Here is a 14,173-nt window from a genome sequence, read left to right as displayed (position 1 = left end):
GTACCCTTTTGCGACGGAACCGATTCCGTCGCAAATTGTCAATATTTGCGACGAAATTAATTCCGTCGCAAAATGGTTAACTCCGTCGCCAATACGTCTCCCTTTTCATTTTTTGGGAGACGACATTGGCGACGGTGTATTTGGTTATGGCGACGGGCTTGCCGTCGCCATATTTGCGACGCTCTGGTCGCTAATTTTTTAGCGACCAGAGGTTTTGCGACGGACCTGTTCCGTCGCAAATCCGTCGCAAATGCACATTTGTGACGGATTATGAGTGATTTGCGACGGAATTGTCCGTCGCAAAACCACTGAAATCCAGTAGTGATTAGGTTAGGTTAATTAGGTTAGGTTAGATTAATTTGATTAGTTAATTAAATTTAATTAGATTAATTAAGTTAATTAAAAATAAAAATAAAAATCCATTTAAATTATAATTAGAGGTTTAATTAGGGTTAAGTATAATTAATTAGGTCAAATTATTAATCTTACTCTCTTTTGAGGCCAAAAGGGTGTTTTTGACCGATTTTCGCAACTATTGGTGTTTTTGACCCTAAATCGCGAATTTGGACCTTTTTGATACTTCGTGTCAAGTTGAGGGGTTTTTTTGATCCTTTGTTCATTTATTGACATATAAAACCATGGTTGACAGTGTCACGACCCAAATTATTGAGCCGAGACCGGCGCTAGGGAATGGGAGTGGTAGCTCCAAAACCCGTAGCAAGCCTAAAACCACTAATAATTTTTCGCGTTTAAAAGTATAATATTGTATATAAAACATTTTCAGAAAACTCTTTTAAATAATATAATTATAGATATTAAAATATCATATCAGAGTTTACATTAAAATCAATCATTTGAGGTCAATTCACAAATCTGCTACTGACTCCTATTGACTACTGCAGCTCTAGGACCTCATATTTGTGCAAGTCCAACGACTTCTGGCACAATGAATATGGTTTGTCTGATCCGACTTCTATACCTGCAAACATCAGAGTGAGGGGTCAGTATTTGGGAAAATACTGAGTGAGTTTGCAAGTTACTAACGGTATTATTAAATTTACAACATCGCATACTCAGAATATAATTCATGGCTTTTCATTTCATAACTATTGTACTTAACCTCATCCTCTTGACATCGATAGCGAAGCCAACCGATGTATCTTATATGCCTGACATCGATAGCGAAGCCAACCGATGTATCCTATATGCCTGACATCGATAGCGAAGCCAACCGATGTATCTCATACGTCTGACATCGATAGCGAAGCCAACCGATGTATCTGATATGTCTGACATCGATAGCGAAGCCAACCGATGTATCTGATTCAACTCACACAAACCAATCTAATATCTCATGCAGACCATAAACATCACCACAAGGTTGATGTATCAAAACAATCAAACATAACAAAAGCTCATACAAACAAATCATATAAATGCGATGTATTGATAGTACTAATATTCATAATATATGAAAATAACTTTAATAATAACAATACGCGAAAGTAAATTGCCACTCACAGTGACCGCTATTCCTTATATCCAAACGTAAGCTCCTGGAGACTGGTCCGTCAATCCTCGTCGAGCTTCTTGGTTCATTATACTCGTAGTCCGTTACATCTATCATAGGATTCTATCGTTAAAACATATACTTAGAGAATCCTATTCTTAAAAACTGCACTAGATACCTAACACGACAAAAGCACGAAACATAACTGCCGTGCTCTAAACGTATCCTTCTCTATAGATCTCTATTCATATCTTGATTACTCACCATGCTAATGTTCATTGCTATAATGTCTTATTAATATTCATTTTAAGACATTTGTTAGAGTTCTACACCCGTATCATGCCATCGGAAGCCAATTTTCGCTCCCGGAAGTTCCCTGGAGGTCACGATCGAAGTAGGGCACGTCGTGCTAGCTTGGCACGTCGTGCCCCTCATTTTTCATGAAGGGCACGTCGTGCCCTTCCTTGTGCACGTCGTGCACCCCTTGTGGTGCACGTCGTGCACCTCTGGTGGTGCACGTCGTGCACTCTTGTGGTGCACGTCGTGCCCACGACGTTTTTGACGTCTCTGGACCATTTCCGATGCTCCAAAACCCTCAAAATTCATCCTAAATCATACCCAAATCATCTTAACACAAAATCCATCAAGAATCGTCACAAAAACGATGAGAAACGACATGATTTAAGTGTTTCGATGCAAACGTAACAATTTTACTTAAAACAGCCCTCTAAACCTCGATTTCAGTAACCAAAACAACAATATTACCTTGATTTGAAGCTTGAGTATGATAGAGGATTGAATTCCGAACAAATCGATATAAAGAACGTGCAATTCCGTCGAGGAACGAAGAAACGACATCGAACTGAAGTTGATCGTCGATTTTTCCTTCACTGATGCTATCTCCTTCTGCTCCTTTCCCTTTTCTGGAATCATCTGATTCCTTTATGTTATATATATATATATATATAGGTTGGCTAATGGTCCACTTTGATCCTTTATTTCTTGAACTCAAACCATTTCTCTTTTAAACTTTATAATTTAACGAAATGGTTAAATTACTCTTTTAACTCAATTACTAACGTATTATTTATATTCAAATAAATAATACTAACACAAGATTATTACTTTTCATCAATAATCTTCTAATTGCTATTCTCGATATTTAATTGGCTAATTTGCACTTTGGTCCTTGAACTTTTCAAAAGTTGCAATTTAGCCCAAAACGCATCCGCGCCCAAATTATAAAAGGTCTCCGATTGACCCGAGATTTTTACCACATATACTATGAAACATTTTGCGGACCTTGGCGAAGTAATTTCCCTTTTTGGGACTTAAGTGGTTAAAATACCACTTTAGTCCCTGAACTCTAATTTGGGACTTTTCTTGACATTTTTCCTTTTAATTCAAATTCCAACTTTAGAATTGGAATATGATATTAAATTCCGCATAATTACTTTCCCAAAACCGACCTACTAAAGGCTTCTTCACTTTAATTTCTTGAAAATTATTTCCAATATCGCCATCCTGGCGAATTAGGACTGTACACATTGTCCAATTAAATACCTAAATATTTTGGGGTATTACAGACAGGTCAACCGGAATACCCATAAACTGAAAAAGGAGTCGCGTCTAAATATCCATAAAACTCATTTTGCTATAAACACTCTTTAAACCCGTTGAACTGGTCGGGTAATCATTGACTCGGGTGAGCCGGATCTGGTTAAATAGGGTTTAAAAGATTATTCTCTTTTATTTTTTAATAAAAATGAAAGGAGTGGGAGTCGAACTCACACCACAACCAACATTTGCTTAATATTTAACCATGAACTAACTTAATTTTTATGTTTGATGTTTCTTTTTATACTCCCTCCGTCCCACTTTAGAAGTCCCATTTGACTTTACACACAGATTAAGAAAACATTAATTATTCTTGTCTTTTCATGTTTTTTCATGTTTTGCCCCTATTAATGATAGTGGAATTTTCCATAAAACTCTTTTAAGATAACTAAAATAAGGGTAAAATGGGATATTCAATGGAAAAATATTGTAAAAATAGTAATGAGACTTTTTAAATGGGATATCCCAAAATAGAATATGGGACTTCTTAAACGGGACGGAGGGAGTATAATATATTAGCTTATTCCATTCTCCCAGTTGTATTTGATTTATTTATAGTATGAGAGTTTAATATTGGTTGAATCTTAAATTTTTAACCCTTTATAATACGAGTTTAATTTCAAATAAAAATTGCTTGAAGTTTTAGACTTAATTTTTTTGATAAAAATGTTGAGTTTATTATTGTAATAACATATTATAATATATGTAATATATAATTTTATATTTGAATATATTTTATTAAATACGATATTTATTTGTCATAGAATTACATTAATAATTATCAGATAAATGTATTATTTTTAACTCTCGGTTGGACTTTGATTCAACCCCGATTCAACCTCTAACTCTTTATCCTTTGTCCTTACCAGTTCAATGGTCGGGTCAGATTTGACAACATTGTATAAAACACATGTAAATTATAATTTTATTATACTCATCATAAACTAATAATTAAATTAAATTAACTATTATGAAAGTTATGTTTTCTATGTAAATTAAAACATAAATCTATCAACTAATATTTAAAACATAAATTTATTAATTATACGTAAATCTATCGTGTATAGAAATTATTTAGATTTCAACCATACACTCTAATTTTACTTGTAAGATAATGTAAACAATTATATGAGTCACATATTATGCCAAATATAATTACATTTCAAAATTTCCAGGAAAAATTGGAGAGTTACGAACGAACCACTTAAGTAGTAACCTCCTAGATAAAATTTAATTATATGTAATACTGTAATAATATGACTTGCTGAATTTTGCATTAATAAGAATCATAACATAAACGCTAAGGATATCCAACACTAAATAATTTCATGATACAATAAATAAATATTGATAAAAAAAACTTATTTGAATTTTCAAGAGCATTTTTATTTGAAGTCATTAATAAAAATTGATTTCTCTATTAACCGAATTTCTTAATCACTCTGGAATTAGAGTTGTGTTTTTGTTGTAAGAGATAGGACTAATTTTCGTGCTATATATAGACATTTTAATTCAATCTGGTACGTCCATCACATAACAAAATTAATGGATCAGATTAATCCACATCCTAATAATTTATACTCCCTCCGCCTCATTTCAGAAGTCACATATTCCATTTTGGGATGTCCCATTTTAAAAGTTTTATTTCTATTTTTAGAGTATTTTTACATTGATTTTTTCTTTTTACCTTTCATTTAGTCATTTCAAATAAATTCTATGGAAAATTCCACTATCATTAATCGGGAAAAAACTAACATGAAAAAACATTAAAAAACAATGATAATAAATATTTTCTTAATTTGTGTGTAAAAATAAATGGAACTTCTAAAATGAGATGGAGAGAGTATTAATTTAACTGGACCATAATTAGGTGTCAAATTAATAGTAGTTTAAATATAGGACACTTAATGCTTAATATGTTAAATATATTTTGTATATTTGACACCTTCTTCCATAATGTGTTAGCCATAATGCCTTAATTATTTGATATATATTTTCCTAACATTATATATATATAATATTTCTAAGGCCAAATATCGTAAAAAGGCCAAACTTTTTATAAAAATTTCACAAAAGTCATGACCTTTCAATTTTGTCGATTTTGGCCAAAAACCGATTATTTGGTTTCAATTTTGGCCAACTCTCAATTTCATTCAATTTGCCTATGTGACGCATACATGGCATGCACATATATTGAAAGGTCAGGACTTTTGTGAAACCAAATAATCCATTTTTGGCCAAAATCGACAAAATTGAAAGGTCAGAACTTTTGTGAAACCAAATAATCAGTTTTTGGCCAAAATCGACAAAATTGAAAGGTCATGACTTTTATGAAACTTTTGTGAAAGATTTGGCCTATTTCTAACAGTAATTGCGTTGGGTTTGAGTTATAGTATAAATTTCTATGTTGATTTGAAAAAAAAAATTCGATACACAAATGTTTTAATTATAGATTGATCATCTTTTAATTCTAATGTTGTAGTATTTAATACTTTAATTAAACAAAATTAGATACTATAATAACTTAACTATAATTAAGTATTTTTTAGGCTTAATTATGGTGTCAAATAATCAAATCTTTTTAACTTTTTGAAAACATATCCAAACCTTTTTAAAGTTGTAAATCTATTAAAATTTGACAAATTATTATAAATATATCCATTCTTCTAAAATTGATTAATTATGCCTACAATAAAAATTGAATGAGCGAAATTTTTTTAAAATTGAAAAAAAAAATTGTCAAATGGGATGACATGATTTGGATAAATCAATTTTGAAAAATATTAAATCGATATTAAAAAATCAGATAGATTTTCAACGAACTAGCCAAATTAGGATAAATTTATAATTTTTTTAAAGGTTTGGATAGATTTTCAATGAGTCGAAAATATTTGAGGAAATTACACTCTATATTTCAAATTTGTTAAATGTATACATTAGTGACTCAAGAAATAAAAAAATGCAGCATTCCCTCAATTGTTTTAATTACTTTTCAGTTATACCTCATTTAATTTTCATTACCCTTTTACCCCTAACTGCCCACTAACACATGCCTTAGCTGTTTATTCCTTTAGCTTCGCCACGTCAGTCTTTCTTCCCCACTCTCTCACGTTATTCAGCTGTGTCCATTTTTGAATTTCCAAAAACTGTAAAACCGCTATTATTTTTCATTTATATACCTGATTGTTTCCCTTGTTTTACCGTTCTTTCCTTCATTTGAGTTTTATTTTCTCCATTAATGGTCCAAACTCGAGCTTCTGAGCTTGCTGCAAAACGTAAACCTCCTAAAATGAGAAAGAAAACGGTGTCTAGTCATGTCACTGCGAAAACTGCTTCGTCTAGGTCTGAATTGAAAGGAAATGTGTCAACGAAAACCAAACCAGTGGCTGAAACTTCGAGGAAACGAAAGGCATCTGAGCCAGGCCATGATTCGAAGAAGAAAAAAGGAGATTCAGTTGTAGAACGACATGAACACGCAAATGCAAAGGTTTGTGACATTATCACTTTCTTAATTATTTTTTTATTATTTTGTTTGTATTTTTATAATTTATTTTGAGTCTTCCATTTTATTAATTAATTAGGGTTTAGTTTTGTTTGATTTTGATTAGCCAAACTTTTTAATTGTAACTTATACTTTTTTTCTGTTTTGTTATGTTTTTTGCTTGTAATTACATTTTAACATTTAATCTTTTTTTTAGGGTTTCTACAACTTACATTTTGTATTGTTGTGTTTGTTTTTAAATTCACCTCTGTTATATATATTCTACATATATTCTCTTGTTGTTTGGTTTATGTTATGTTTAATTGTGGTTGTATTTGTTTCATAGATTTTCAATACATTTTCATGTGATTTGGTTTATGCTAGGTTGATTTGTAGTTGATTTTCTCTTGTTTTAGTATTCTGAGTAAATTCTTTGTTTCATTTTTTTTAGATGTGGCAGTTCAAAGTGAACCCTGCTGATCGTTATTTTTCGAAAGTGCATACCTGTATGAAGTATGAAATACTGAAGGAGTTTAAGGAAAACTTAAATGAACGTGAGTTGGAGTTATTTAGGGAATCCTGTTTTGGTTTTTTACTTGATCTTCCTGAATTTAAAGTTCAAAACCAGATTACACATTGCTTGTTGTTAAGGGAAATTGAGCAGTTGAAAAAAAAAAAATGTGGTTTGAGGTTGGTGGTTATAGACTTAAGTTTGGTTTAGAAGAATTTGCTTTAATCTCGGGTCTTAGATGCATTGGTGATAGTAATAAATTCTCATATAAACTGGACTCGAATCGTCTTTTAGATAAGTACTTTAAGGGTTTAAATCAGGTTAGTAAACAAACTTTAAGTGACTTTTTTAAGAGTCGGAGATGGGACTGTGATGAGGATGGTTTCAAGATTGCATTCCTTCATTTTTTGCATAATTTCCTCCTTGCTTCTCCCATGACTGTTCGTGTTCCTTTTCTTGATTTTGATATTGTTGAGTCTGACAGACGTGACGATTATCCGTGGGGTCTAGATGTGTTTAATTGTACGTTTGTGTGTTTGAGTACGAAGGCAGTTAGGGATGTTGATAGTCTTAGGGATGAAAAAAATGGTGATAAGTGCTACTATTATCGTCTTATTGGTTTTCCCTATGCATTTCTATGCTGGTTTTACGAGTGCTGCCCTTCTATCACCAATACATACGTTCAAGATATCAATTCAAGTGCAATCCCGCGTATCTTGAAGTGGAAACCTCCTTTCAACCCGAAATACGTTCATGTCGATAGAGATTTATTTGTTGAGACTAAAACTGATGAGGTATTTCATATTTATTTATTAATTCTGACAATTACATATATTTGTCTGTCCTAGTTTATTTCTGGTTGATTAACAGTTTACTTTTAATTATATTTTAGGTTATATTTCGGTCGGTCTTTCCTACTGCTGCTGAACGGAGTGCCCTTTTTTTGGGTAACTTTTTCAAGAAAAACAAGGGTAAAGCTAAGGTTTCTGATGATGAACAATGCAGTGATAATGAGGGGTTTGAAGAAGGTTATTGCGCGGCGTATGATATTTCGAAACATACTGATTCCACACAAAGTGCGTTTACGGATGCGACTGTTACTGAAAAGTTTGAAGTCTTATTTGCCGGTCAAAAGAAGTTGGAGGGTGAGCTTGCTGATATTAAGCGCTTAGTCACTTCTAAATTTTCAGAATTGTTTGCCGTTGTTAATTCTTTGAAGATAGCGCCTCATGATCGTGGTACTAATAATCAGGTAATAGTGCTTTACTGTTTATTTTTACATATTTTGTCTTTAAATTAAATTTGTTAATTTAACTATCAACGTTTCATTTCTATAGGATGATAATGTTGGAGCTACAAGTAAGGATAGAGTTTCTAAAAGTTCTTCAAAATCCCAAGATGAAAATGAAGACGACGTTGAATCTTCTGAGGCTGTAAAGGAAAGTCATGATAGTGGCGAAGACTCAAAAGTTGAAGATACAGAATCTGATGATATCTTTATTGTAAAGGTATTGAATTTTGAACTACTTTTTTTTTAAATCTGCTTATCAACTTAAAGTCAACTACTAATCAACTCTGTTTGCACAGCTGAAAAAGAAGACGAAAAACCCGTCTGAAAATACAGAGACATCACATGATGGCGAAGAGGAGTCTATTGAGGATATATCAGTAAAAGGCGATGTGAATGTCGAAGATGAAGAAATTGATAATGAAGTCTTGTCTGAAGTTGATAAAGTTTCAGCTGATTGTGAAGCAACAAACAAGGTTGATAAAGTTTCAGTTGACGCTGTAACAAATGATAAGGTTGAGAAAGGTTCAGTTGATGCTGAAATTAATGAGAAGGTTGAGAAAGGTTCAGTCGACGCTGAAATTAATGAAAAGGTTGAGATATTTCCAGTTCATGTTAAATCAAATGAGAAGGTTTTTTTGGATGCTGATATTATCGAATCTGAACATAAAGACGAGGATGTTGGCGAGGAAACTACTGATGTTGTTCAACCTTCTGAATATAAGGATGATTCTGAACTTAAGGATCAGTCAAATATTGCTGACATTCAAGCTGCTCCTACGTCCGGATCTGCTCTTGAACATGATACAGTTGAGCAGAGTTTGAAAGATATTCCATCTCGTGAGGTATATCTTTTTTGTTATTTTGTATTTTTTTTATGTTTGAAATAAACTTATTTGATTTATAATCTGTTAGGTTCAAAGTCAGAAAACTGGATTTTTTGATTCTCCAACTTTTGATCCGACTGATGAAATGTTGGAAGAGACGGAGCAGAGTGCTATTAGAATTTCTGCTGCTCTGAAGGCCAAAAATGTAATCCTCTTAGTTATTTTTAAATTTGTCTTTTTTTTAATTTTTTGTTTGAGTTTATTTAAAGTTGATTTTGGGTTCATTTTAAAATTGTTTTCCACTTTTTTTGTAGGCTGATTATGTTACTGCTGCTTTTGGTATGGTTTCTCTAAATTCCGATATAGTTACACCTTGTATTCCTAAAAGGACTATTAAGCCTAGTTTTGTCTACAAGTCACCATTCTTAACCGAGTTTGGTTCTTCTGAAGGTGCCGTTGCTGGGAATCAGATAACTATTGTTCGTTTTTGTCCATTTGAAGCTGGCTCTATATTTGTAGATATTAAAAAGCAACAGGATTTCCTGCTTTGGCTTTTGAAAGGAATTGATAAAAGAAAAAAGTTAGTACTCTGAGTCATATTTTTACATGATTATCTTTTTTATATTATGTAACGTTATCTAATGTGTTTTTTTTTTAAAATTTTGTAGGAGTAAGATTTATAATGATAAGGAGGCATTGTTGAATCCTTCCTTCAGGTTTGGTTCTATTTCAATTGATGAAAAAGTTTGGCTTCATACCCTCTATACTCGTGGAAAGGCTCTATCTTCTACGGTTAGTATATTACATTTCTTTGGTTTTATTATATCTAAAGCATAAATCAACTGCAAGTAAACTATAAATCAACTGTCTTTTTTTCTGTTTTGTTTTGATTGTTGTGATGTTATTTCATATCAATTTTCATGATAATAAAACATGTTAACTTGTAGCAGTTTTGATATTTTTTGATATAGATTTATTTATGTTATCAACTTAAAATAAACTGCATGTCAACTTACTAATATATTATATGAAACACTTTATCAATTTAGTTTACAATTGTGATATGATTTACGTGCAGCATGTTGATGTTATCTTGTATTACCTGAGGAAGAAGGTTAAAATTGGTAAAGCCTTCCAGAAAAGTTGTACTTCAACCGACAATTTTTTTGATCGAAGGATACAAGCTTTGTATAAGTTGTATGAACCAACAAAAGATTCTTCTGTTATCTCTAGCAAACATCCAGTTTGCGATTATATTATTGGCGGTATTATGGATTGCAACATATGCTGGTATGATGCCGATGACGTCCTATTTCCGATAAATTTGGAGAATGAATGGCATTGGATTTTAGGACGATTGAACTTCAAGGACATATGCATTTATGTGTACAATTCACTGAGATCAGCAAAACATGACAATGCCGCGCTTGAAGTTCTGAAGTGTTATAGTGAGTTGCTGCCATTGTTTTTTGAAATGATTCATTTGTATGAGTTGCACAAAGACATCGATGTTAATACTGGTCCGTATAAGGGAAAGAAAGGAACCGATCCTTTTGATGTGAAAATTGTTGAAAATCTGCCTATTCAAGATGATAAGTAAGTCTTTTCTTTTTATCACTTTGTTTTTTTTTCCTGTTTTATTGCTTTTCAGATTATTATTTGAGTCAACTGTAAATTAACTGCATGTCAACTCTATGTCAACCTGTATTTTTTTATGTGTTTTGATCAGTTTTATCTACCTTTGTTTTTCTTTTTAGTGACTGTGGAATCCATATGGTTTGTGCTGCTGAATTTTTCATTGATGGAAAAGAAATGGGTCCTGATTTTGTTGCTAAAGAACACCGTGCTCGCTATGCATCCTCTTTGTATGCGTATGGTAATTGGAAGGAAAATTCTAACTTTGTCAGTGAAGATGAATGTCCAGTCAAGTACAAGAGGCACATCAAAAATTGATTTTTTTTATGTAGTAGACTTTTTTTATTGTTGTGACTTTTTATTTTGAGATGGTACCATGGATACTAATACTGTTTTTATTGTGTTTTATAGTTCAGTTTTTTGTGAATGCTTGTAAGAATGCTTGTTTTATGGTTAATTAATTGTTTTTGTTCATTTATTTTATTATTAAATTTATTTTTTCTTACATATATGTTTTTATATGTGAAATCCATGCACTTTGATTTATTTTCAGATTTGCAAATCAACTCCAAATCAACATCAAGTAAACTTTAATTTATTTACAGATTTGCAAATCAACTCCAAATTCAAGCACTAACATAACATTTTTAATAACTTTTTTGTTAATGTTTCTTTGTACATTTATCATGTACTATAAAAAAATTAAAAAGAATATTGAGTGTCTTTACAACCTGAATAAAAAAATTGAAATATAAATGAAAGTAAAACCCCAAGTAAACTGGCAATCAACTGATGCAAACTCTATTTTGTCTTTGGCATATTTCTGCATGTCTTCCTATTGTGACCATAGAGTTTACATCTGCTGCATCTGCCATTATTTGAATTCTCACTTATGGATTTGAACCTTCTCTTCTTAGGCCTTCCAGATTTTGTTCTTCCAAGTGGTGTTTCCACAATCATTTCTGTCACTTCTTCTGGTATAGCCCACATTTTCTGATCTTCTATTGGATATACTGTTGCCTCATAAGTCTTCAACAATGTTTCTTTCTTATAATATCGGGAACAAAACTTGTAAGGTTCTTGGTTCATCTCCTTAAGTATTGCCATTGCATGAGGGCACGGTATTCCATCTAACTGGAATTTTCTACACGTGCAAGTTTTGTCCTCGAGGTCAACAATGAAAGTTGTTGTTTGATCAATCACTGATTTTAAGGTGTCTGTTGAATTTGAAACCTGCATATTTAATTTTAATTTAAATCAACCAGAAGTCAACCTGAAATAAACTGTAGTAAAATTTAACTATTTTACCAGTATAATATTGATAGAAAACTTACCACCAATCTCAGAGACTGAATGTAGTTATCATTCAATATATCTTCTCCTCTTTTTGATAGTGCTGTGAATGTTGACCTTGCCAAAAATCTATTTGAATAGCTCCATTCTTGTACCAATGATCGCAGGTACTCTAGCAATGTTGTGATTGGAAGATCCTTGGCAGCTTGTATTTTCGCATTGAGAGATTCAGCAATATTGGTTGTCATGGTTCCGTGTCTGTTCTTACCGCAATGAGCTCTCGTCCATTTTTTGTATCCAACATCTTTTAGATAAGGTCTCAATTTCTTATTTATTTTGTCTATCTCCTTCATGTAATAGTCGAATGACTTAGTCGTGTAAGCCTTTGCTGCTCCAAAATATGCCTCTCTTGCCTCTGTTGCTGATTTTTTGAAGTGTTTCTTCATATTGTTGTATAAATGGTATGTGCACACTGTATGACTAGCTTCGGGAAAAACTTTTTCAGTTGCTTTCACGATGCTATCATGTCGATCTGACACTATACACATATCATTTCGCATCTGAAACGCGTCTCTAATCCTTTCCATAAACCACTCCCATGACTCATTATTTTCAGAATCAACTATGCAAAAAGCAAGAGGAAATATTTTACCATTACCGTCTTGTGAGCTTGCTGTTAATAACGTACCGCCATATGCCGATGTGAGAAAGGTACCATCCACTATAATGACTGGAATGCAGAATTCCCAACCTTTGATTGAGGCATTCAATGCCATAAACACATAAAGGAAGGTGTTGTCCTCCTTCACTTCCATCTCAATTGCAGACCCTGGATTAGTGAGTGTTATCATGTACAAATAGCTTGTTATGAGATTGAATGAGTCTGCTGGATTTCCACGTACTTTTTCCTCTGCAATTTCTTTCGATCTCCAAGCTTTTGTGTAGCCTATATTAATTCCATAAAGTTCCTTCATATCTCTCCTAATGTCAGCTGGTTTGTAGACAGATTTGAGGTCAACAAACTTTGATTTGATGCAATCTGCAATTATATTTGCTGTCGCTTGCCTTTGATCTTGTGTTCTCTCAAATAATGAGCAAATGTGGTTGACATTTAGTTTCCGAATCATAAACATCTGACTTTTCCCTTTTCTTGACGCCTTAAGTTGCCATGTGCATTTCGAATCCAAACAATTTAATGTATACTGTCTATCACATGATCTTTGCACTTTGAATTGAAAGTGGTTATTAATAGCATAAAAGCTCAAAACAGTTTTCAATACCTCTTTGTCTTTATATATCTGTCCTTCTTTTATTTCTTTTTGTCTTGGATCTGTTATTATGATATCCTCTTTGAAGTTGCTTTGCACTTCATCTTCAATTTGCATCGTATTCTTCGATATCATTTTTGCATAATGTATTAAATCTGGTATCTCCCCCTGTTTATCACTTGTTGATCCAATCTCAAATGTTGACTTTGAAGCATACTCTGAATGTGGAATGTCGGCATTCGATAAGGTGAAAGTTGAATCTAAAAAACTCACTTCCTTTTGAGATGTTGTTGTTGAAATACACAACGGATACTTCATGCAATCTGATTCATTTTTCTTGAGCTCTAAGTAGAATGATAAATTTACATTGTCAGATATTTTTAAAGGTGGATAGTTGCTTCTGACTTGATATTTAATTTCTAGGAGAGTTGACATATGGTTGATTTGCAGTTGCTTATACAGAATTTCTTGAAAGTTGTTGTAGTCACATGCTGTATTGACTACTATTCCAATTGGTTCAAAGTCGATGTATTCCATATTCTGATTCCATCTTCCATTATAATGAACAAAAACCAGAATGTTCTCCATAACTACAATACAAAATCAAAATATTCAAAACCAATAGCTGAAAATTAATAAGCAATTTTCATATGAACAAAATCATATTATTATGTCAACTAATTAACTATCTAATTTATATTGCATAAATTAATAAGAAAATCAATATAAAAGAAACTAGGTTT

General features: G+C 32.3%; 2 protein-coding genes across 3 annotated transcripts; one reads left to right on the top strand and one right to left on the bottom strand.

Annotated features, from left to right (window-relative positions):
* Positions 1-6,030: 6,030 nt before the first annotated feature.
* On the top strand, positions 6,031-11,347 carry LOC126681420 (uncharacterized). Of its 2 annotated transcripts, XM_050376970.2 has the most exons (11): positions 6,031-6,614; positions 7,060-7,913; positions 8,012-8,371; positions 8,457-8,627; positions 8,707-9,252; positions 9,323-9,439; positions 9,549-9,573; positions 9,685-9,814; positions 9,903-10,026; positions 10,313-10,830; positions 10,992-11,347. In XM_050376970.2, exons 2-11 carry the CDS (start codon positions 7,287-7,289, stop codon positions 11,185-11,187), a joined length of 2,814 nt encoding a protein of 937 aa, XP_050232927.1. In that variant the 5' UTR covers positions 6,031-6,614; positions 7,060-7,286; the 3' UTR covers positions 11,188-11,347. The 2 variants fall into 2 exon arrangements, with proteins under 2 accessions (XP_050232927.1, XP_050232921.1); XM_050376964.2 differs by having other exon boundaries at positions 9,549-9,814.
* Positions 11,348-11,605: 258 nt separating this feature from the next.
* On the bottom strand, positions 11,606-14,018 carry LOC126674254 (uncharacterized). Its single transcript, XM_050368677.2, has 2 exons — positions 12,204-14,018; positions 11,606-12,102 (listed from the first exon to the last, which is right to left on the bottom strand). The coding sequence occupies exons 1-2, from the start codon at positions 14,016-14,018 to the stop codon at positions 11,671-11,673; spliced, it is 2,247 nt and encodes a 748-aa protein (XP_050224634.1). The 3' UTR covers positions 11,606-11,670.
* Positions 14,019-14,173: the final 155 nt, after the last annotated feature.

The sequence above is a fragment of the Mercurialis annua genome, linkage group LG1-X (genome assembly GCF_937616625.2).
Source record: "Mercurialis annua linkage group LG1-X, ddMerAnnu1.2, whole genome shotgun sequence".
Taxonomy (NCBI): Eukaryota; Viridiplantae; Streptophyta; class Magnoliopsida; order Malpighiales; family Euphorbiaceae; genus Mercurialis; species Mercurialis annua.
This window is presented reverse-complemented; position numbering and strand designations above follow the sequence as displayed.

Coding starts and splice junctions, on each gene's coding strand:
- LOC126681420 (XM_050376964.2), top strand. CDS start 7,287: ATGTGGTTTGAGGTTGGTGGTTATAGACTTAAGTTTGGTTTAGAAGAA. Junction 8,628..8,706: donor ATGATATCTTTATTGTAAAG/GTATTGAATTTT, acceptor CTGTTTGCACAG/CTGAAAAAGAAGACGAAAAA. Junction 9,440..9,548: donor CTGCTCTGAAGGCCAAAAAT/GTAATCCTCTTA, acceptor CTTTTTTTGTAG/GCTGATTATGTTACTGCTGC.
- LOC126674254 (XM_050368677.2), bottom strand. CDS start 14,018: ATGGAGAACATTCTGGTTTTTGTTCATTATAATGGAAGATGGAATCAG. Junction 12,103..12,203: donor TTCAGTCTCTGAGATTGGTG/GTAAGTTTTCTA, acceptor TTAAATATGCAG/GTTTCAAATTCAACAGACAC.